This window comes from Ranitomeya variabilis, chromosome 2 (assembly GCF_051348905.1).
Source record: "Ranitomeya variabilis isolate aRanVar5 chromosome 2, aRanVar5.hap1, whole genome shotgun sequence".
Lineage (NCBI taxonomy): Eukaryota > Metazoa > Chordata > Amphibia > Anura > Dendrobatidae > Ranitomeya > Ranitomeya variabilis.
This window is the reverse complement of record NC_135233.1, coordinates 962,939,601-962,964,932: the sequence shown is the minus strand read 5'-3', so window position 1 is coordinate 962,964,932 and position 25,332 is coordinate 962,939,601. Positions and strand designations below refer to the sequence as shown.

General features: G+C 46.0%; 1 protein-coding gene across 1 annotated transcript in view; it reads left to right on the top strand.

Moving 5' to 3' along the window:
- The window catches only part of LOC143810072 (phospholipid scramblase 1-like), a 77,514-nt gene that overhangs the window by 36,193 nt on the left and 15,989 nt on the right, over positions 1-25,332 (top strand). Inside the window, exons 5-6 of the mRNA XM_077292959.1 lie at positions 1,465-1,685; positions 16,484-16,645. Coding sequence (XP_077149074.1) covers positions 1,465-1,685; positions 16,484-16,645 — 383 coding nt within the window. The remainder of the gene's footprint in view (positions 1-1,464; positions 1,686-16,483; positions 16,646-25,332) is intronic.

Genomic DNA, 25,332 nt, shown 5'->3' with positions numbered 1-25,332 from the left:
CAAATAATAACGGTGAGGTAAGAGGAAATGACAAACACAGAAATGAACCAGGTTCAGCAAAGAGAGGCCAGCTTACTAATAGCAGAATAAAGCAAGATAACTTATCTGGTCAACAAAAACCCTATAAAAATCCACGCTGGAGATTCAAGAACCCCCGAACCGTCTAACGGTCCGGGGGGAGAACACCAGCCCCCTAGAGCTTCCAGCAAAGGACAGGATACAGATTGGAACAAGCTGGACAAAAATACAAAACAAAAGCAAAAAGCAAGGAAGCAGACTTAGCTAGAAATACAGGAACCAGGATCCAAGGACAAGAGCACAACAGATTAGCTCTGATTTCAACGATGCCAGGCATTGAACTGAAGGTCCAAGGCGCTTATATAGCAACGCCCCTGAACTAACGGCCCAGGTGAGGATAAAGAAAAAGACAGACGCTCCAGAGTCAATTCACTAATGACCACTAGAGGGAGCAAAAAGCAAAATCACAACAGTGGAGCCCCAGATCGAGGGAGATTATCAGTAGTCTTGTATGTCTTCCATTTTCTAATTATTGCTCCCACTGTTGATTTCTTCACTCCAAGCTGGTTGGCTATTGCAGATTCAGTCTTCCCAGCCTGGTGCAGGGCTACAATTTTGTTTCTGGTGTCCTTTGACAGCTCTTTGGTCTTCACCATAGTGGAGTTTGGAGTCAGACTGTTTGAGGGTGTGCACAGGTGTCTTTTTATACTGATAACAAGTTTAAACAGGTGCCATTACTACAGGTAATGAGTGGAGGAAAGAGGAGACTCTTAAAGAAGAAGTTACAGGTCTGTGAGAGCCAGAAATCTTGATTGTTTGTTTCTGACCAAATACTTATTTTCCACCATAAAATGCAAATAAAATGATAAAAAAACAGACAATGTGATTTTCTGGATTTTTTTTTCTCAGTTTGTCTCCCATAGTTGAGGTCTACCTATGATGTAAATTACAGACGCCTCTCATCTTTTTAAGTGGTGGAACTTGCACTATTGCTGACTGACTAAATACTTTTTTGCCCCACTGTATGAATTGTCAGCTTCATCAACTGTATAGTGGATAGTGGCCATGGCTGGTACTACTCATCCACTACTAGTCAAATTAAGAGGCGTGGATCTGCAGTACCCCATTGTGGTGACTATGCAGCCAAAGAAGCTGTACAATTCAGTTCAGCAACTGATCATTTCCAACTGTCACTGCACTGAAAACAGCTGATCGGTGTTTGTGCTGGTTGTCGCACCCATACTGATCTGATATTGATTAACTTTCCTAAGGATAAGCCATCAATATAACGTACCAGACAACCCTTTAGATTCCAACTGAATATCACAAGCCCAACAGTTTCTATAACAGGCCCAATGTCAGTGAGATATTATGTGAGGCACCTCTTATGTTTTTTATTATTATGCAATTTAATTGTGTCATTACTGTACAATTATTTTCTATTAGTTATCACAGGGTTTGAAACAAACAATAAATATGAAATAAAAAACAGCATGGGTCAGCGGGTGTACTTCGCAGCAGAAGAAAACAGTTGGTGCAATCGATATTTTTGGGGAGGCGCCCGCTCCTTTGTCATAGTGATTACTGATAACAGGGGCCAAGAAATAATGCGATTATTGAGACCCCTTAGGTGCACCTGCTGTCTCACTCCTTGCTGCCTGCAAAAAGTAAGTATTGAAAAGTTACAAGGTAAAGCTGTCATCTTTATTCATTTTTGCAGTATATATTTTATGTGAATTTATCTGAATTCAGTTTTATGTAGTCACTCAGTTTCCAACATTTCCTCTTTATCGAAAACCACGAGTGTGTGAAAAATGCACAAATACGTTTCCTCGCCTGATTTTGGCTTACAAGTACTGAACGTGTGAGTGTGGCTTTACAGTAATATACATGTGGTAAATACTAAAGGAGTTAGTTTTCTACTAAAGTGGTCTTTCTGTTTTCTCTCTGGTTGGCAGAATCACTGCAGACCAAAACTCACATCTAGCTTCCTAAAGGAAATTTATAGAGAAATTGACATTCAATTCACATATTAGAGCCTGCATGATTCTCAGACTAACGCCTACATCACACGTCCTGGTGATTCCTGTCAGGGCCGGACTGGCCATTGGGCACTTCTGGCAAATGCCAGAAGGGCTGGTCCCTCTAATGGGCCGCTCAGTCACCTCTCTCTTCAGCGTGCACGTCAGGCAGCATTAGCTTGCTGTGCACACAGAATTATGCTGCACTGATGAAACCAGCAGGACCAGGGGGGGCGGCTCTGTGCTGTTCTGTGCCGCCCCCTCCCTTGGCCCTGCTGATTTCAATTCTGCTCCGTGATCATGTACACAAGCAGGGGGCGCTGTGCAGGTCCCTGTGCAGAAGTTGTAGGCCTCCCGGCACTGTACTGTACCATAGAGTTGTACAAGTGCAGGCCGGCTATCCCAGGATTGCAGACACACATGATGGGAGAGTGGACGTCACCTGCGATCTGCCGAGATGAGAGGAGCTTCTGTGATGAGGTCAGCCAGCAGACAGGGGGCCGGGGCTGGAGGTCACTGGCAGGGTCGGATCTTGCATTGTGGTATCTGCAGTCGAGCTGAAGCAGGTGAGATTTATTGCGCAGCTTGAAGCTTGACACAGATCTGGTCGCGCTGTCAGTGGGGTCATCAGCTCCAGCGTGGCCGGATCTGTGTGTAAGAACAAGCTGCAGCAATAACTCACAGCAGACAGCTGTATACAGGATCATAGGCTGATCACTCCTGAGCCTGGCTGTGGCTGCAGGACATCATACACTGCATATATATATAGAGCCACCATATATTATATCATGTGTGTCCTGTAGCCCGGTCCAGGAGCGATCAGTCGGTGCATATATCTTAGTATACACAGTGTATAGGAGAATATGTCACTGACATATCCTATACTGTGTGCACAGACATCTGATCTTATATACAGGATAATCTGTGATGATTAGTGTTGAGCGATACCGTCCGATACTTGAAAGTATCGGTATCGGAAAGTATCGGCCGATACCGGCAAAGTATCGGATCCAATCCGATACCGATACCCGATACCAATACAAGTCAATGGGACTCATGTATCGGACGGTATCCCTGATGGTTCCCAGGGTCTGAAGGAGAGGAAACTCTCCTTCAGGCCCTGGGAACCATATAAATGTGTAAAAGAAAGAATTAAAATAAAAAATATCGCTATACTCACCTCTCCGACGCAGCCGGGACTTCAGCGAGGGAACCGGCAGCGTTGTTTGTTTAAAATTTGCGCTTTTACTTGGTTACGTGAAGTCCCGGCTTGTGATTGGTCAGGTCGGCCATGTTGCCGGGACGCGGACCAATCACAGCAAGCCGTGACGAAATTACGTCACGGCTTGCTGTGATTGGTCCGCGTCCCGGCAACATGGCCGCCATTAACCAATCACAAGCCGTGACGTCACGGGAGGCTGGACTTGCGCGCTTTTTAAAAAGCGCGCGTGTCCAGCCTCCAGTGACGTCACGGCTTGTGATTGGTTAATGGCGGCCATGTTGCCGGGACGCGGACCAATCACAGCAAGCCGTGACGTAATTTCGTCACGGCTTGCTGTGATTGGTCCGCGTCCCGGCAACATGGCGCCGTGACCAATCATAAGCCGGGACGTCACTGGAGGCTGGACTCGCGCGCTTTTTAAAAAGCGCGCGTGTCCAGCCTCCAGTGACGTCACGGCTTGTGATTGGTTAATGGCGGCCATGTTGCCGGGACGCGGACCAATCACAGCAAGCCGTGACGTAATTTCGTCACGGCTTGCTGTGATTGGTCCGCGTCCCGGCAACATGGCGCCGTGACCAATCATAAGCCGGGACGTCACTGGAGGCTGGACTCGCGCGCTTTTTAAAAAGCGCGCAAGTCCAGCCTCCCGTGACGTCACGGCTTGTGATTGGTTAATGGCGGCCATGTTGCCGGGACGCGGACCAATCACAGCAAGCCGTGACGTAATTTCGTCACGGCTTGCTGTGATTGGTCCGCGTCCCGGCAACATGGCCGACCTGACCAATCACAAGCCGGGACTTCACGTAACCAAGTAAAAGCGCGAATTTTAAACAAACAACGCTGCCGGTTCCCTCGCTGAAGTCCCGGCTGCGTCGGAGAGGTGAGTATAGCGATATTTTTTATTTTAATTCTTTCTTTTACACATTTTTACACACATTTTTACATTAATGTTGTTTCGATACCGATACCCGATACCACAAAAATATCGGATCTCGGTATCGGAATTCCGATACAGCAAGTATCGGCCGATACCCGATACTTGCAGTATCGGAATGCTCAACACTAGTGATGATATAAGACCTGATGTCTGTACACATAGTGTAATATATAACACTAGCTGAAGAGCCCGGCGTTGCCCGGGCAAAGTAAGTAAATGCCGTCCCGCTCTCTCCCTCTGCAGCCCCGCTCTCCACTCGCCGTCCCGCTTTGTCCCTCCAAAGCCCAGCTCTCCACCCACCATCCCGCTTTGTCCGGCAGCAGCTCCTCAGCCCCGCTGTCTCCCTCCGCAGCCCAGCTGTCTATCCACTGTCACGCTCTCTCCTTCTGCAGCCCCACTCTACAATAACCGTCCCACATTCTCCCTCCACAGATCCGCTCTCCCCCTCAGCAGCCTCACTCTCCACTGGCCGTCCCGCTGTCTCCCTCCGCAACCCCGCTCTCCAATTGTCGTCCGGCGCTCTCCATCCACAGCCCCGCTCCACTCGCCGTCCCTCTCTGCACTCGCCATCCCTCTCTCCACCCACTGTCCCGCTCTCCATTCGCCATCCACATGAGGTCTGACATTGTCCTGCATTAGGAGGAACCCACGGCCAGCCGCACCAGCATATGGTCTCACAAGAGGTCTGAGGAGCTCATCTCGGTACCTAATGGCAGTCAGGCTACCTCTGGCGACCACATGGAGGGCTGTGCGGCCCTCCAAAGAAATGCCACCCCACACCATTACTGACCCACTGCTAAACCGGTCATGCTGAAGGATGATGCAGGTAGCAGATTGCTCTCCACGGCATCTCCAGACTCTGTCATGTCTGTCACATGTGCTCAGTGTCAACCTGCTTTCATCTGTGAAGAGCACAGGGCGCCAGTGGTGAATTTGCCAATCCTGGTGTTCAGTGGCAAATTCCAAGCGTCCTGCACGGTGTTGGACTGTGAGCACAACCCCCATCTGTGGACATCGGGCACTCAGGCCATCCTCATGGAGTCAGTTTCTAACTGTGCAGACACATTCACATTTGTGGCCTGCTGGTGGTCATTTTGCAGGGCTCTGGCAGTGCTCCTCCTGTTCCTCCTTGCACAAAAGCTGAGGTAGCGGTTCTGCTGCTGGGTTGTTGACCTCCTACGGCCCCCTCCACGTCTCCTGGTGTACTGGCTTGTCTCCTGGTAGCGCCTCCAGCCTGTGGACACTACGCTGACAGACACAGCAAACCTTGCCACAGCTCGCATTGATGTGCCATCCTGGATGAGCTTCACTACCTCAGCCACTTGTGTGGGTTGTAGAGTCTGTCTCATGCTACCACGAGTGTGAATATGAAATAAACTTTGGCACTCAACTTTCAATGATATGAAAATTTTAATGGCAGCCACTTGTACAACAAACGTTTTGGTCAGTAACATTGACCTTCTTCAGTGTACTTAGTATTTTGGAAACACTATTTGTGTGTGGCTCAAGGTCAGAGTGAGGTCCTTAACATGGATCCTATATAGTAGTGTGGATGAGGATAATGTAGTAGAAAGGGTCAGACCGTAATGCTTCTCGTCTGGGTGATGGGATATATCCTAAAGTCCTAGATAGCAAATATAGTTGAAAGGAATCCTCTTCAGGGGTTAGAATAGTATCATATGTGCATGTAAATTACAAAATGGATCCAAAGGTGGACCAGACATGAGGTCCCTGCCAGAGAGTGGCAGTGATGTGAGTCCAGAACGCGGTGTCCATCGCTTGTTCCAAGATGTGACCACGAGTGTGAAAGCACAACGAGCATTCAAAAGTGACCAAAACATCAGCCAGAAAGCATTGGTACTGAGATGTGGTCTGTGGTTCCCACCTGCAGAACCACTCCTTTTATGTGACTTGATAATTGCCAATAATTTCCATCTGTTGTCTATTCCATTTGCACAACAGCATGTGAAATTGATTGTCAAACAGTGTTGCTTCCTAAGTGGACAGTTTGATTTCACAGAAGTTTGATTTACTTGGAGTTATATTCTGTTTAAGTGTTCCCTTTATTTTTTTTGAGCAGTGTATATAACTGTACTGTGATCTCCTATATGTTCTGCAGAGCTCATATCTACCAGTATATGGTCACGATATGGCGGTAACACCGATCTTGGCCTCTGTAGAGATTTTTTGGTGGCTTAGTGGTTAGCACTGTTGCTTTGCAGCACTTGGGGTCCTGAGTTCAAATCCCACCAAGGACAACATCTGCAAGGAGTTTGTATGTTCTCCCCGTGTTTGTGTGGGTTTTCTCCCACACTCCAATGACTCATAGGGAATGTAGATTGTGAGCCCCAATGGGGACAGTAAAGATAACATCTGTAAAGTGCTCTGGAATTAATGGCGCTATATCAGTGAGTAAAATAAATAGATAAATATTAGCTCAGTGGGTATATGGCTCTTTGCATCACTGTCCATCAGCTATATGAAGATGCCGCAGCAGCACTATGTAGAGCGCAGCATCATCTTCATTATCTATGAGACCCAGCTCTGTGTGTAAAATAGCAGCTTTGCCCGATCCTGCACCTAAGAGCAATAAAAAGGACTGAGCTGTAATACTGGGCACAGCTCTATGTTATATAGTCGTGTTACACTCCCCTCACTTCTTGTGACCTACAGGTACACAAAGATATTACGGTACATATTCACCATGTGACAAGTGGGCCTGTGTACCTTCAAATGCCAGGGCTGAATTTTAGTCCCAGTCCGGCCCTGATTCCTGTACAGGGAAAGCCAGTACTGGTGAGATCTGTGGTCTTGTCTTTGTTTACATATGTGACATCCGTTGGCCATCCATGTTCCATCTCTGTGTCTGTGTTTGCTGTCCTTGTGTCCTTGTGTCAGGGTGTCCGTGTGTTACATCCGTGTGACACAGAACGGTGTCTGAGAAAAGTAGTACAGTTCGCGCTAATCCTAAGCGCCGGCAGTTCTCATCATCACCTCCTGCTCTTGCAGAAATCCCACTTATTAAACCTGACAGGGCACACCTGTGAAGTGAAAACCATTTCCGGTGACTACCTCTTGAAGCTCATCAAAAGAATGCCAAGAGTGTACAAAGCAGTCATCAAAGCAAAAGGTGGCTACTTTGAAGAACCTAGAATATAAGACATAATTTCAGTTGATTCACACTTTTTTGCTAAGTATATAATTCAGTGTGAATTTACAATTTTCATAGTCATGAAAATACAGAAAAATCTTTAAATGAGAAGGTGTGCCCAAACTTTTGGCCTGTACTGTATAGAGAGACATCCCTTGTCCCAGATTAAATCAGCCCCCTGCTGGTTATGAAAATTGCACAGGAGCCCATGCCGTTTTTTTTTTTTCATTTTATTATTTATTTTAAACAGGCATTACCCAGCTGCTGCTGAATACAACTCCCATCATTGTCTCCTGGTCGTGCTGATCTCAGCACAAGCAGGGGACAATGATGAGAGCTGCCTTCAGCAGCAGGACGGCACCTGAGATCAGTGTGAACTGTACGACTTCCTCCCAAGTGCCGGTACATGTCACACTGATGACATACGAATATCATCTGTGTGTTATCAGTATGCGGCACTCACTTTGTCTGTCCCGCGCAAAAAATCCTGACATGAAACTTGACATGTGTGCACCACCATTGAATATATTGGGTATGCGTATGTTTGTATTTGAAGTCCTTTCAAAACAGACCGCATGTGGGCATAAAAAATGGACTTGTGAAGAAGGCCTAAGAGCACAGTCACGTGGGATATAAAAGGACTAGAAAGATTTGTACAAATAAAAAATAATGTGTTCAATAAAAAATACTAATTTTACTACTGTTAATTTCAATTTATGCAGGTTACCATTCCATTTTTCTGCCTCTTAACATTTGAAAATTTTTACTAAATATTACTTATTGATGTTTCTCTGAAGTATACGTCTACTAACACTACCTTCCCTAACTACTTAGCATCTATTGGGTTGGAGATCAAAATGAAAATATAACAGCTTAAATCAACCCTCCTTTTCTGAAGAAAAGCATATTTTTCATTTCTGCATCTTCAAAAGTATGATCTGTCAAAACATAAATCAATTAAACCAAAATGGTAATCCCCAGAAGTGCAACTTTTAAGTTACTGCACCTCTCATTTTTAATCTGAAATATTATTATTAGTGATGAGTGAGTGTACTCGTTGCTCGGGTAACCTCCGAGTATTTGTTAGTGTTCAGAGATTTAGTTTTCATCATGGCAGCTGAATGATTTACGGCTACTAGCCAGGCTGAGTACATGTGGGGGTTGCATGGTTGCTAGGGAATCCCCACATGTAATCAAGCAGGCTAGTAGCTGTTAATCATTCAGCTGCTGCCATGAAAACTAAATCTCCGAACACTAACAAATACTTGGAGACCACCCAAGCGTGCTCGGAAAAACCCGAGAAACGAGTACACTCGCTCATCACTAATTATTATTATTATTATCATTATTACATTATCACATCAGTTTTACTACACAATGAATTCAATAAAAACAAAATGGGGAAATTGCGTTTTTTCAGCATTTCACCTCACTTGTACTTTTTCCCCACTCTGTGCTTCCCTTCTCGTTTATCCTTATCGATCCCGACCTTGGCTTTGAATTCTGAACCTGTGCTGCTGTAGGGGACAGGGACCTGGTGAGCTGTGCAGACGGGTGGAACCATTTTTGCCGGGAGTCGGGGTTCCGGGGGACGGATTTGAGGGGTGCATGGGAAGCCAGGCTCATGTGACAGGAGGCAGAGTGAACGCAGGGAGAGGAGAGGATAAAAAGCAAAACGCGCGAAAGCAGGGGCAGAGAAGCGCGGGAAATCTCTGAGGAGAGGAAACTGCAGCGCAGTTGTTGTGAGTGTGCAGGCCGCAGTGAGACTTGCTGGAAGCAGGGGGAAAACGTGCAACAGACACTGCGGGCAATTACTGGAGCCCCCAAAAAGAGGCGCATTCGTCGTCAGCGACCCCCCAGGCAGAGGGGTAGTGCTGATCAGCTCAGGGACAGTATTACCGCGCTCCCTGAGAGCACCTTGCCAGAGAGTGCTACAGACTCGCATGGTTTCGTCTCAGCTGTGACTGATACTGATTATTCTCCTAATCCTCCTCAAAAAGACTCTTCTCTGGACTGGGAGGCTGTTACCTCGGATCAACGTCCGCCTGCAGGAGGGAACGCAGCACCGCAAAAGACATTCTGGACTCGACTCTACGCCTGGGCCCGTCGCCAGAAGACACCTCCTTCCTCCGCCATCAGGACTACGGCGTTGTCGGAGCCTCCCCGTCAGGACTACATCGCTGAACCAGCACTGATAAGTGACCGTTGTTGATTTTATCTTAGTAGGGGGTCACTAGTGAGGCGCTGCCGCGTTCTACGGGTATAGTTCAGGGCGGCCATATAGTAATTAGGATTTACTGCGAGATTGTGTTCTTGTATATAAGTTCCCTGCGTGGAAAACGTTTGTCATCTTTTTGGTTGGAAGTTAAAAAGAAAGTTAAAAACGCTATTTGCTTTCTGGCTCCTGTTTGTCCCTGCATCCTTCTTTACCTGCGGTCCCTACATTTGGCGTAGCCGGCAGGATGCAGGATCCAAAGAAGGAGCCAGAAGATACGGAGGATGGGGCTGGGCCTAGAGCTTCTCTCTCATTGGGGGCCATGTTAAACAATTTGCCCAAGTTTAATGGGAGCAACATGTTGTTGTGGAGCTGGACTGAAAGGATGAGGGGGCTGTTGAGAATGCATCCTATGACCCCGGCCCTGGAAGCTGAGGTAGCCATTATGGCATTAGACGGAGAGGCCCGAGATTCAGTGATGTTGAGACCCCCCACAGAGCGGAATACTTTTACCGGGGTGTTACATGTGTTAGAGGGGACGCACGGGGATCCCACCGACGTGGGAGAGCTGCGGGCCCGGTTGTTTGGACGGCGACAAAAAGAGGGCGAGACTGTCACTCAGTACATGAATGCTCTGCAAGAGCTAAACTTTGCAATCGTGCGGAAAGATGGTATGGGGATGGGACATGTTGACGTGACCCTGCGCGACCAACTGGTGACGGGACTGCGGGATGAGTTGACCAAACAGGCTCTACGTGAACGAGTGCGGGTCGACCCGCGCCTGACTTTCTCCGACATAGGCAATGAGGCCCGCACCCGGGAGCAAGAGAGGGGGGTGACGGTCCTGACAGGAGAGGCTCGGGTTATCCAGACCGCTGCACCAGGAGGGGGTGAGCCGTCGTGGGTTCAGGAGATGCGGCAGGAGCTCAAACAAATCCGAGACGAACTGGCCGAAGTAAAAAAAAATGCGCGAAGCCCAAGGGAGCTACCCCGGGGGCAAGGGTCTGGGAGTCCAGCTCGTGGCGCTCGTTCAGGATATTATCCGGTCCCCGGTGCTTGCTATGGTTGCGGGGAGGCAGGACATTTTGCACGGGAGTGCCCCCGGAGAGGGAGGACCTCGTCACGGCGGGCGTTAAACTAGAGGACTCCGAGCTAAGGGGACGACGCTCGGAGTCAGAATCCCCGCGGATGGGTGGTGAAAGTCCCGAAAATTTGGTTGCCAGCTGCCCCCTGGTTTGGGCAGAGTTTGAAGGGCGGGCTGTACGTTGTCTGGTGGACACCGGATCTCAAGTCACGACTATGCCCGAGGCCTATTTTAGAAAACACTTCCCTGTGTCAGTCAGACCCCAATGGGGCCCCGTAATTCGGTTGCAGGCCGCCAATCAGCTGCCCATCCCAGTGGAAGGGGTCACCTGGATGCAAATATCTTTATGTGGGAAAGACCTGGGCCGCCGGGGGGTTGTGTTGACGCGGGGGGATTCCAGCCCACAACATATCGTGACTTTGGGGATGAATGTATTGAAGGACTTTGGCAGTTTGCTGTTAGGGGAGACCACACAAGAGACACTCAATCAGTGGGGGACCAGTACACCTCAAGGCTCCGTGTTCAGACAGTTAGTGAGGGAAGTCCGTGTGCAAGAGACCTTTCAGGAGGGAGACATACTAGGGAAAGTAATCACCTCCCCGACAGCAGAAGTGACGTTTCCCCCAGGACAGACTGTTATATCCCTGCCCATCCGAGCTCGCATCCCTCTGGAAGGAGTGCAAGTGCAGGTTGAGCCCACCTTTACGTCCCCTTTGCCCACAGGACTGCTGGTGGCCCGATCTCTGGCTACTGTTAAAAATGGGGCCGTACCAGTGCGATGTGTGAATGTGGACAAACACGATGTCGTGCTACGGGTCCGAAGTGAGATGGCCAAAGTGTTACGACCGTTAGAAGTGATGCCTCCTCCAGATACTTTACAGTTAAAGGTGGATTCCCCTGATCCCTGGATGGTCAGTGTCCGGTCTACACAGGATCCTGAGCTGATAGCATTCCGAAAAGGTCAAACTATTCTGGAGCATATGCGAGCAGAATTACCGGGTCTGGATCCATCACAAGTCTCGCGAGTGCAGCGGCTCCTTGGACACTATGCTGAAGTGTTTGCGCAACATGAAGATGATTTTGGCTGTACCACGGCCATCGAACATGGAATTCCGACCGGAGATACAGTGCCCATCAGGGAGCGGTACAGACAGATTCCCCCGCAGATGTACCAGGAAGTAAAGACGTTGTTAGGCCAGATGCTACAAAAGGGAGTGATCCGCGAGAGTCAGAGCCCGTGGGCTGCCCCGATCGTGCTGGTGCGGAAAAAGGACGGCACGCTCCGGTTCTGTGTGGACTATCGTAAGCTAAATGCATGCACCGTTCGAGACTCTTATCCACTTCCCCGTATCGAGGAGTCTCTCTCCGTGCTGGGTCGGGCCAAATATTTTTCCACCTTAGACCTAGCCAGCGGATACTGGCAGGTCCCGATGACAGAAACAGATCGTCCTAAGACAGCGTTCATCCTTCCCATGGGACTATTTGAGTTCAATCGAATGCCGTTTGGGCTGGCCAACGCTCCAGGCACCTTCCAACGATTAATGGAGCGGTGTCTGGGGGATTTGAACTTCGAGGCCACTCTCATTTATCTGGATGACATCATCATCTACGCCCCAACATTCGAGGAACATCTGTGCCGACTGGAACAGGTACTAGACCGGTTGCTGAAATACGGGCTTAAGGTGAAGCCCCAGAAGTGTCACTTGTTCCGGGAACAGATCGAGTACTTGGGGCATGTGGTGTCCGCCGAAGGAGTCCGGCCATCGCAGGAGAAGATTGCTGCAATCCAGGAGTGGCCCACACCGGAGACCGCTAAGGATGTACGGGCGTTCTTGGGCCTCGCTGGGTACTACCGGCGCTTCGTGAAGAATTTTGCTCGCCGTTCTCACAATCTACAAGTCCTGCTGAAAGGAAGCTCCCCCAAGGAACGGGGAAAGAAGATACAATGGCAGGAGCCACAAGAAGCAGCGTTCTGGGACTTGAAGACAGCTCTCATGGAGCCGCCGGTGTTGGCTTATGCGGACTTTTCGCAACCGTTCATCCTACACACCGACGGCAGCTCTCAGGGATTGGGGGCTGTGTTGTCTCAGGTTCAGGATGGGCGGGAGAGAGTGATCGCCTATGCGAGTCGGTCTCTTCATGACTCTGAGTTGAACCCAGACAATTACAGTTCTTTCAAGGTGGAGCTGCTGGCCGTGGTGTGGGCTATGACGGAGCGGTTCGCTGAGTACCTGGCCGGTTCCGAGGTGCTGATACGCACGGATAACAACCCATTGGCACATCTGGAAAATGCGAAATTGGGTGCCCTAGAACAGCGCTGGGTAGCCCGGATGGCCAAGTACAGATACCGTATCCTTTACAAGCGAGGAGCGGAGAATGTTCATGCTGACGCATTATCTCGTCTGCGGAAGAATCCCCCAAGAACTAACCGAGATGAGGAGCTGGAGGGAGAAGAAATCCCCTACGCCATCGGGGGCGCTGCTCAGACGGCTGTGAGCCGGGAACAGACCGGGAACGGAACGGCTGCAGGACTGTTGGTTCAGAGTCAGGACGAATGGATACGGCTACAACAGGAAGACCAGGAACTAGCTCCATTGCGACAGTGGATAACGAATGGTCTATTGCCCGTGAGAACCCCTGGACAAACTCTCCCGTCAGACCTGAACCTTCTTCTGCGGCAGTGGGAGCGCCTAACTCTTCAGGACGGGCTCTTATGCCACTTAACCATGGCTCAGGCAGATTCCGAGCCGACCTGGCAGATGGTCTTACCAGGGCCTGTGGTGGCCGCAGTTGCTAAAGAAGCTCATGAGTCCGGGGCACACTTCGGAGTGAAGAGGACGTTTAAGTGGCTGCAAACTCGGTTCTATCATCCTCGGCTGCTTGCGGAAGTACAAACTGCCTGTAGACAATGTCGACAATGTGAACTAACCAAGTCACCGGAGGAAAGGGCGCCTGTGCAGAGCATCACGACGTCTGCCCCTTTTGAAGTATTAATGATAGACTACATTACCATTGGAGCAGCGCATCAAGGCTACGAACACTGCCTCGTTATGGTAGATCATTTTTCAAAATTCGCGGTAGTCATCCCTACCCGTGATCAGACAGCTGAGTCGGCGGCGAGCGCTATCTGTAAGAACTTTATTCAAGTTTACGGCTGTCCGAGGCGAATACATTCGGATCAAGGCGCCTGTTTCTTGGGCAAAGTCATGGAAGAGCTGCATCGCCTCTACGGCATTGATAAGTCACGCACCACACCGTATCATCCCCAGGGAAATGGGGCTTGTGAGCGGTTTAACCGGACTTTGCTTCAAATGCTGCGTGCGCTAGAACAAGATCAGAAGGCCCGCTGGCCGGAGTACATGTCTGACCTAGTGTGGGTCTACAACAATAGAGTTCATCATGTCACAGGACGCACCCCGTATGAAGTGGTCTTTGGGCGCCCAGGAAAAGGCATGACAGATCTGGAACTGTCTTTGGAGGAAGAAGGCCCCCGAACAGGAATGGCTTCGTGGGTGCGTGATCATCGGCATCGGCTGCAGACCTTACACCGACTGGTACACACTCGAATTCGGGAAGTGGAGCATCGGAGCACCCCTACAGCAAAACCCCCAGAGTTCCGTCCAGGTGATCGAGTACTCGTTCGAGAGCAAAGACCGCAAAACAAGTTAGACCATCGTTGGGAAAAAACACCCTATCGGGTGCTTCGCCGTATAGACCCGCATGGACCTGTATATGAAGTGCAGTCTGAGGCCCTCGGAAGTACAGGTACTCGCATTCTTCATCGCAACATGCTCCGGTTGTGTCGCTCTGTTGACTCGGACACCCCGGAATCCGCAATCAGGGAAGAGCCACCTACGACTGAGTCCCCCAACAACCATTGGTGGGATGAAGAAGATGATGAAGAAGAAGAACGGCGTCAAAATACTCCCCCTATCTCGACTACTACACTACCCCTGATCATTCACCCTTCCGCTGACGACATTCCCCCAACACCCCCTACACAAGGACCCGAGCCACGACGTTCTGAACGTTCTACTGCCGGTAGACCCCCAACTCGCTATAGTCCTGACTTACACACTAGACAGACCCAAGTGTGGAACAGTCCGTCAGGTGGGTGACCTGTCAGTGCGAAGGCCTCGCCCAGGGACTGGCGAGCATACAGGGTGGGGGAATGTAGGGGACAGGGACCTGGTGAGCTGTGCAGACGGGTGGAACCATTGTTGCCGGGAGTCGGGGTTCCGGGGGACGGATTTGAGGGGTGCATGGGAAGCCAGGCTCATGTGACAGGAGGCAGAGTGACGCAGGGAGAGGAGAGGATAAAAAGCAAAATGCGCGAAAGCAGGGGCAGAGAAGCGCGGGAAATCTCTGAGGAGAGGAAACTGCAGCGCAGTTGTTGTGAGTGTGCAGGCCGCAGTGAGACTTGCTGGAAGCAGGGGGAAAACGTGCAACAGACACTGCGGGCAATTACTGGAGCCCCCAAAAAGAGGCGCATTCGTCGTCAGCGACCCCCCAGGCAGAGGGGTAGTGCTGATCAGCTCAGGGACAGTATTACCGCGCTCCCTGAGAGCACCTTGCCAGAGAGTGCTACAGACTCGCATGGTTTCGTCTCAGCTGTGACTGATACTGATTATTCTCCTAATCCTCCTCAAAAAGACTCTTCTCTGGACTGGGAGGCTGTTACCTCGGATCAACGTCCGCCTGCAGGAGGGAACGCAGCACCGCAAAAGACATTCTGGACTCGACTCTACGCCTGGGCCCGTCGCCAGAAGACACCTCCTTCCTCCGCCATCAGGACTACGGCGTTGTCGGAGCCTCACCGTCAGGACTACATTGCTGAACCAGCACTGATAAGTGACCGTTGTTGATTTTATCTTAGTAGGGGGTCACTAGTGAGGCGCTGCCGCGTTCTACGGGTATAGTTCAGGGCGGCCATATAGTAATTAGGATTTACTGCGAGATTGTGTTCTTGTATATAAGTTCCCTGCGTGGAAAACGTTTGTCATCTTTTTGGTTGGAAGTTAAAAAGAAAGTTAAAAACGCTATTTGCTTTCTGGCTCCTGTTTGTCCCTGCATCCTTCTTTACCTGCGGTCCCTACACTGCCTGCTCCAACCACGGACTGTCTGAATATGTGTTCCTCCGGGTAGCTGCTGCAGTCCCAGGAACTGTCCTGGTATCTACCGGCGGCCCAGCCTATCTTCACCACTAGAGGCTCTTTTGAATACCCAGTAGACATTTAGTCATGCCCTTCCAGGGTTAGCCAAGCCCGTGGCACAGTGGGTCCACACCCAACAGCATTAGAAATTGTATACAATTAAAGAACTCAGTAATAAAAGAAAACTATGCAATACTTTATGGCAGATAAATAAATAGTTTTGAAATGTTATGAGCAATATGCAAAACTGTAGCTAATAATATTGGTGTTCGGAACAACCTAGGTGAGGGCAGAAAAATGTGAAAAGATAGGCAAGAAACACAAAGATTGAGGGGAGGATTTATAATAACAGACTGAAATTGGAGTTTTGAAGTGAAGCAATGAGGATATGACTATAGTTCTCCTAGAAGGTGTCAGTGAGGAAAAATAAGGTCAGGAGATGTGGAAGGTTTGCCATGATTTCCATAGTTGTAGAGAAAAAGGAGTTTGTGTTGGGTTAGAGCCATCAGTTCTTGTACATGGAAAAAAGATGGTCTAATGTTCTCATCCAATGGCCTACTATCAAAGGATGAGATGTGACTGTTGGGCTAAGGAGTTTCAATCCTGATAGGAGGAGTACTAATAACCTTATGTATTACATTGTTCTATATTGTACCAGTGTTCTTTTTGTTTTCTTTCATAGCTTGAGGTTCAGTCTCCCCCAGGAATAACAATCGGTTATGTGATCCAGAATTGGCATCCATTTCTACCAAAATTCACAATACAAAATGAGAGGCATGAAAATGTTTTAAGGATCGTTGGACCCTGTCTTACCTGTAGTTGCTGCTCAGACATCAATTTTATGGTAAAAGTAGGCCTTTTCAAAATAATTAAATTCACATTGCTTATTAAATGACAAAATAACAAATGTCTAAATTAAATCCATGTGTTGGGGAGCAGTGGTATCTGACCATGACCATGATAGCTTTGTTGTGATTCATTATATAATGGTTCTTATTGGATCCCATGAACTTAGGACAGTATCACACAAATGTACCATTTTAACTGACATATTTTATATTTTTGCAAAAATCCATATTCATATTTCTTAAAAAGGGTATAGCTGAAAAGGAATATGTCTACAAGACATGATAAAGGTACAGCTTTTTTCACCTTTTTTTATCCTTTATAAAATATTAACCCCTTCATGACCTTGGGATTTTCCATTTTTCCATGTTCGATTTTCGCTCCCCTCCTTCCCAGAGCCATAACTTTTAAATTTTCTGTCAATATGGCCATGTGAGGGCTTATTTTTTGCGGTACGAGTTGTACTTTTGAACGACATCATTGGTTTTACCATGCCGTGTACTAGAAAATGGGAAAAAAATTCCAAGTGCGGTGAAAATGCAAAAAAAGTGCAATCCCATGTGTGTTTTTTGTTTGGCTTTTTTGCTAAATTCACTAAATACTAAAAGTGACCTGTCATTATGATTCTCCAGTTCTTTATGAGTTCATAGACACCAAACATCGCTAGGTTATTTTTTATCTAAGTAGTGAAAAAAATTCCAAACTTTGCTAAAAAAAAAAAAAAATTGCGCCATTTTCTGATACCCGTAGCATCTCCATTTTTCGTGATCTGGGGTCGGGTCAGGGCTTATTTTATGCGCACTGAGCTGAAATTTTTAGTAATACCATTTTGGTGCAGATATGTTCCTTTGATCGCCTGTTATTGCATTTTAATGCAATGTTGCGGCGACCAAAAAAACTGGCGATCAGGTTAATCCTTTTTTTTATTGATATATCGGTTGATTCTGAACACGGCGATACCAAATATGTGTATATTTGATTTGATTTTTATTGTTTTATTTTGAACTAGCTGAAGAGCCCGGCGTTGCCTGGGCATAGTAAATATCTGTGGTTAGTTATAACACCTCACTTCTCTTATTTTCCCATCACGCCTCTCATTTTCCCCATCACATCTTTCATTTTCCCCCTCACATCTCTCATTTTCTCCCTCACACCTCATTCCCCCCTAACACTTGTCATTTCGACCTCACATCTGTCATTTTCCGATCACTCCACTATTTTCCCTCACTCCTCTTATTTTGCACTCACACCTTTTCATTTTCACCTCACACCTCTCATTTTCACCTCAGTATATACATGTTTGTCATCTCCCTTATATATAGTATACACCTGTATGTCATCTCCTGTATATAGTATATACCTGTATGTCATCTCCCCTGTATATAGTATATACCTGCTGTGTGTCATGTCCCCTGTATATAGTATATACCTGTATGTCATCTCCTATATATAGTATATACCTGTATGTAATCTCCTCCTGTATATAGTATATACCTGTGTGTCATCTCACCTATATATAGTATATATATGTGTGTCATCTCCTCCTGTATATAGTATATACCTGTATGTCATCTCCTCCTGTATATTCTATATACCTGTAGGTAATCTGCTCCCGTATATAGTATATACCTGTTTGTCATCTCCTCCTGTATATAGTATATACCTGTATGTCATCTCCTGCTGTATGTAGTATGTACCTGTATGTCATCTCCTCCTCTATATAGTATATACCTGTGTGTCATCTCTCCTGTATATAGTATATATCTGTGTGTCATCTCCTCCTGTATATAGTATATACCTGTGTGTCATCTCCCCTGTAAATAGTATATACCTGTGTGTCATCTCCTCCTGTATATAGTATATATCTGTATGTCATCTCCTCCTGTATTAGACCTCGTTCACACGTTATTTGGTCAGTATTTTTACCTCAGTATTTGTAAGCTAAATTGGCAGCCTGATAAATCCCAAGCCAACAGTAAGCCCACCCCCTGGCAGTATATATTAGCTCACACATACACATAATAGACTGGTCATGTGACTGACAGCTGCCGGATTCCTATATGGTACATTTGTTGCTCTTGTAGTTTGTCTGCTTATTAATCAGATTTTTATTTTTGAAGGATAATACCAGACTTGTGTGTGTTTTAGGGCGAGTTTCGTGTGTCAAGTTGTGTGTGTTGAGTTGCGTGTGGCGACATGCATGTAGCGACTTTTGTGAGATGAGTTTTGTGTGGCGACATGCGTGTAGCAACTTTTTGTGTGTCGAGTTGCATGTGACAGGTTAGTGTAGCAAGTTGTGTGCAGCAAGTTTTGCGCATGGCGAGTTTTGCGCGTGGCGAGTTTTATGTGTGGTGCCTTTTGAGTATGTGCAAGTTTTGTGTGAGGCAACTTTTGCATGTGTTGCAACTTTTGTGCATGTGGCATTTTTTCCGCGTGTGCAAGTTTTGCGTGTGGTGAGTTTTCCATGAGGTGAGTTTTGCACGTGTGGCGAGTTTTGCATGTGGAGAGTTTTGCGCGTGGCGAGTTTTGAGCGGCGACTTTTGTGTTTCGACTTTTATGTGGCGAGGTTGGTGTATGTGTGGTGAAATGTGCGCTGAGGGTGGTATATGTGTTCGAGCACGTGGTAGTGTGTGGCGCATTTTGTGTGTGTGTTCATATCCCCGTGGTGGTGTGGTGATTATCCCATGTCGGGGCCCCACCTTAGCAACTGTACAGTATATACTCTTTGGTGCCATCGCTCTCATTCTTTAAGTCCCCCTTGTTCACATCTGGCAGCTGTTAATTTGCCTCCAACACTTTTCCTTTCATTTTTTCCCCATTATGTAGATAGGGGCAAAATTGTTTGGTGAATTGGAAAGCGCGGGGTTAAAATTTCACCTCACAACATAGCTTTGACGCTCTCGGGGTCCAGACTTGTGACTGTGCAAAATTTTGTGCCTGTAGCTGCGACGCCTCCAACACTTTTCCTTTCACTTTTTCCCCATTATGTAGATAGGGTCAAAATTGTTTGGTGAATTGGAAAGCGCGGGGTTAAAATTTCACCTCACAACATAGCCTATGACGCTCTCGGGGTCCAGACGTGTGACTGTGCAAAATTTTGTGGCTGTAGCTGCGACGGTTCAGATGCCAATCCCTGACATACACACACACACACACACACACACACACACACACACACACACACACACACACACACACACACACACACACACACACACACACACACACACACACACATTCAGCTTTATATATTAGATGAGGCGAAAGGGGGTGATTTAAACATTTACATTTTTTTTATTTATTTCATATTTTTTTAAACATTTTTTTTTACTTTTGCCATGCTTCAATAGCCTCCATAGATTGCCTCTATGTAGTAGAATACACAAAAAGTAGCAGCACCACTCAAGTCTTGATTTCAAATGTAGAGAGTTTTCTTTGTTTTTATTCAAGTGCACAGGCACCACCAAATAATTTTACAGAAAAAGCAAGTGATTGCGGACAATAAGGTAATAAGGTAACGTTTCGACCTGGCACGGTCTTTTTCAAAACCTCACTGCAAGAATAAATACAACATATAAGTGTGCTGTACAAATATATATGCGTAAAAGAAAAAACATGCAATTCATAAAGATAAGAAACAAACTTCCTAAATAAAGCTACAAGACATATATATAATACGTCTACCATTAGACTTAAGAAAACCTGGCTTCCACTCCCCCATCATTTTGTCTCAGCCAACCATTCCGTGTCTCAACTCCGGTACCAGGTAATAGAAAGAGTGGAACGACCAAGACGGGGCGGTGATCATATAAAACTTCTCAAGGAACGAGAATCATTCTGGATCTACACATTACAGACTATGGCCCCCAAAGGCCTTAATAGGGAATTGGACATCATCTTCTAGAATAATATGGGCCGAATGTATATTAATTATCTTGTGTTTTATTCCTTTTATGTCACTGTATCAAGACCGCCTCTCTAATCATTCTTTGCTTCTTCCCCCTTTTTTTTCTAGACTTCTTAGGAAGGAAGTACAGGAAAACCCTGTATTTTTCCACTACAATCTACCACTCTTGGTACGTTTACCATGATCATGGTTTCATTTTAAATTTTATTTTTATTTTTATTATTATTATTATTATTATTATTTATATTTATTTTTATTTTTATTATTTTTTATTATTATTTATTTTTATGCTTTACTTTCATTTTTATTTTTATTTTTTTTTTTATTTATATATTTTATCTTTTTATTTTTACTTTTATTTTTATAAATTCCTCAATTTCACTCAGCAATTTATGTGCTATAACCTACTTTCCCTTCTGGAATTCATTTTTCATTTATCATTTTTTCTAATTTTTTTTATTTTTTATTTATTTATTATTTTTTTATTTTTACTTTTTACCTTTATTATTATTATTATTATTATTATTATTAGTATTTTATTTTATTTTTTATTTTTTAATTTTAATTTTTTTATTTTTTGGACTTCTGCACAGTATACATCCTCAACTTGTTTACTTTATGCCGTTGTCCTAACATTTTTTTCCTCTCTACAGTACCATGACTATGGTCCCCATATGTGGAACTGTATTTTGTGTATCTGTGTCTCTCCCCCCTTTTTTTTGCTATATTTTTACCCTGATATCTCCCATAGAACCCTTCTCCTTTCTTGCTGTACTCCTTCCCATCTAATTTGCATTGTCTGTCTGAGGCTGCCCCGAGCACGGCATCCCAGCCTCCTTATTGCCGCTACCTTTAGCCTTCATATGACAGGAGAGGTCCCTCATGTACACAAGTTCACCCTATGCCCAGCACCGCTACCATTTGCCTCCACTCCCCCTGCACAAGCGCTGCTTGGTCCGATCACCTTAAGCATACAGCGCATGCTCCGGCCCTCTTACACTAAACGCGCAGCTACAATACCAATCCCCGGACCTGGCATCTGCTGCGACGCCGGGCTGATGCGCACGCCGCTCTGCGGGGCAGACCTCGCTCTCATTACACAGGGGTGCACGCCAACGGGCACCGGACATGACCGCGTCTGCGGTGTATTTAAAGCGCCAACAGCGTCCACACTAGCTACTGCACCACCAATGAGACGGACATCTTACTTCTGAAGTCTACCTTGAGCTGGTAAAAGCTGCGCTTTCATGGTGTTTCAATACCCTCTGCCCCTCTTTGTTTTCAGTTTATCATACATTTAACCATGTCCTCTCTGTTTTTCTCTAGTCCTTGGGGACTCTCTTCCTATTTCCCTTCTCCCTAAACCACTCCTCTTACTTAAGGTCAGTATATTATTATGGCGTCTTGAACAGTGTTTTCTACATTTATGTGCCTACTTCTAGCCCAGAATTATGTCTCAGTACAGCAATGTTCTTTTTAGTAGTTCTCACACGAAACCTGGTTTCAGGGCATTTCTACTTTGTTCTCTATATGCCACAATTTATTGCCCTAGGACATAGACGTGTCCGTATTCAATATATTGCAAACTGTGTGTATATATATGTATATATTTTTTGTAGTTTTTTATATATATGTCTTGCAGCTTTATTTAGGAAGTTTGTTTCTTATCTTTATGAATTGCATGTTTTTTCTTTTACGCATATATATTTGTACAGCACACTTATATGTTGTATTTATTCTTGCAGTGAGGTTTTGAAAAAGACCGTGCAAGGTCGAAACGTTACCTTATTACCTTATTGTCCGCAATCACTTGCTTTTTCTGTAAAATTATTTGGTGGTGCCTGTGCACTTGAATAAAAACAAAGAAAACTCTCTACATTTGAAATCAAGACTTGAGTGCGGCTACTTTTTGTGTATTTGACGTTGGATGTTCAGCCAGCACCTTCTTCATTGAACTCTACAGTGTGCCCATTATATTCTCATCTGTTTATGTAGTAGAATTACAGACCACAGGGTGGCGCTCACAGCAAGCCGGCATTAACAACCATTGAGGTCTCAAGGAGACCGCTGGTTGTTATGGTGATGCATCGCTGACCCCCGATCATGTGACGGGGGTCAGTGATGAGCACATTTCCGGCCAGATGGCCGGAAGCGGTAGTTAAATGCCGCTGTCAGCGTTTGACAGCGGCATTTAACTAGTTAATAGCGGCAGGTGTATCGAGATTCCACTCGCAGCATCAACTTGCTGCAGATGGTGTCACTGTGCATCGGTCAACTATACAACGCACTGTGTTTTTTTGCCGCCATGCATAACGCCTTTTTGTATGACCAAACAACTCAATCTTGGTTTCATCAGTCCACAGGACCTTCTTCCAAAAAGAAATTGGCTTCTCCAAATGTGCTTTTGCATACCTCAGCCGACTCTGTTTGTGGCGTGCTTGCAGAAACGGCTTCTTTCACATCACTCTCCCATACAGCTTCTACTTGTGAAAAGTACGTTGTATAGTTGACCGATGCACAGTGACACCATCTGCAGCAAGTTGATGCTGCAGCTCTCTGGACGTGGTCTGAGGATTGTCCGTGACTGATCTCACCATTCTTCTTCTCTGCCTTTCTGATGTTTTTCTTGGCCTGCCACTTCTGGCCTTAACAAGAACTGTACCTGTGTTCTTCCATTTCCTTACTATGTTCCTCACAGTGGAAATTGACAGGTTAAACCTCTGAGACAGCTTTTTGTATCCTTCCCCTGAACAACTATGTTGAATAATCTTTGTTTTCAGATCATTTGACAGTTGTTTTGAGGAGCCCATGATGCCACTCGTCAGAGGAGATTCAAACAGGAGAACAACTTGCAAGTGGCCACTTTAAGTAGCTTTTCTCATGATTGCATACACCTGGCTATGAAGTTCAAAGCTCAATGAGGTTACAAAACCAAAAAAAGTGCTTTAGTAAGTCAGTAAAAAGTAGGTAGGAGTATTTAAAACAAGAAAATGATAAGGGTGCCCATACTTATGCACCTGTCAAATTTTGTTTGAATGCAGATTGCACATTTTCTGTTAGTACAATAAACCTCATTTCAAGGCAGAAACATTACTGTGTCCAACAGTTATTAGATATATGAAACTGAAATAGCTGTTGCAAAAAAACAATTTTTATAAAACATTAACCCCTTCAAGTCGCGGCCCTTTTTCGTTTTTGCGTTTTCGTTTTTCACTCCCCTCCTTCCCAGAGCCATAACTTTTTTATTTTTCCGTCAATATGGCCATGTGAGGGCTTATTTTTTGCGGGACGAGTTGTACTTTTGAACGACATCATTGGTTTTACCATGTCGTGTACTAGAAAACAGGAAAAAAATTCCAAGTGCGGTGAAATTGCAAAAAAAGTGCAATCCCACACTTGTTTTTTGTCTGGCTTTTTTGCTAGGTTCACTAAATGCTAAAACTATCCTGCCATTATGATTCTCTAGGTCATTACGAGTTCATTGACACCTAACATGACTAGGTTATTTTTTATCCAAGTGGTGAAAAAAAATTCCAAACTTTGCTTTTAAAAAAAAAAGAAAAAAAAAAAAAAAAGTGCCATTTTCCGATACCCGTAGCGTCTCCAATTTTCGTGATCTGGGGTCGGGTGAGGGCTTATTTTTTGCGTGCCAAGCTGGCGTTTTTAATGATACCATTTTGGCACAGATACGTTCTTTTGATCGCCCGTTATTGCATTTTAACGCAATGTTGCGGCGAATAAAAAAACGTAATTCTGGCGTTTTGGATTTTTTTCTCGCTACGCTGTTTAGCGATCAGGTTAATGCTTTTTTTTACTTGATAGATTGGGCGATTCTGAACGCGGCGATACCAAATATGTGTAGGTTTGATTTTTTTTTTATTGTTTTATTTAGGATGGGGCGAAAGGGGGGTGATTTAAACTTTTATATTTTTAATATTTTTTTCACATTTTTAAAAACTTTTTTTTTCACTTTTGCCATGCTTCAATAGCCTCCATGGGAGGCTAGAAGCAGGCACAGCCCGATCGGCTCTGCTACATAACAGCGATCATCAGATCGCTGTTATGTAGCTGAAATGCAGGTGTGCTGTGAGCGCCGAGCACAGTGGGGCGCTCACAGCAGGCCGGCATCAGTAACCACAGAGGTCTCAAGGACCTCTATGGTTACCATCCTGATGCATCGCCGACCCCCGATCATGTGACGGGGGTCGGCGATGACATCATTTCCGGCCGCCCGGCCGGATGCGGTAGTTAAATGCCGCTGTCTGCGTTTGACAGCGGCATTTAACAGGTTAATAGCGGCGGGTGAATAGCGATTTCACCCACCGCTATTGCGCACACATGTCAGCTGTACAAAACAGCTGACATGTCGCGACTTTGATGTGGGCTCAGCGCCGGAGCCCATATCAAAGGGGGAGACACGGCATGCGCAGTACTAGTACGGCGCATGTCGTGAAGGGGTTAAGCTTAAGATTAATAGGGGTGCCCAAACTTTTTCATATGACTGTATTTCTAGAGGTTCTATTGACATGAAATTATCACCAGATGTCAAGTAACTACCCATCCAATCCACACAAGCAAAGAGATCAAACCATAGATGTCATTAAATTACAGTAGGTTATGTGATATAGTGAGAAATGACAGAGGGAAAAAATATTGAACACATGAAGAAAGAGAGGTACAAAAAGCCATGGAAAGTCATGATACCAGCAGAAATATATCAGTAATTGGAAAGCAAACCTGCCACTTTGTGAAAAATAATATTAGCTGCATCAACTGAT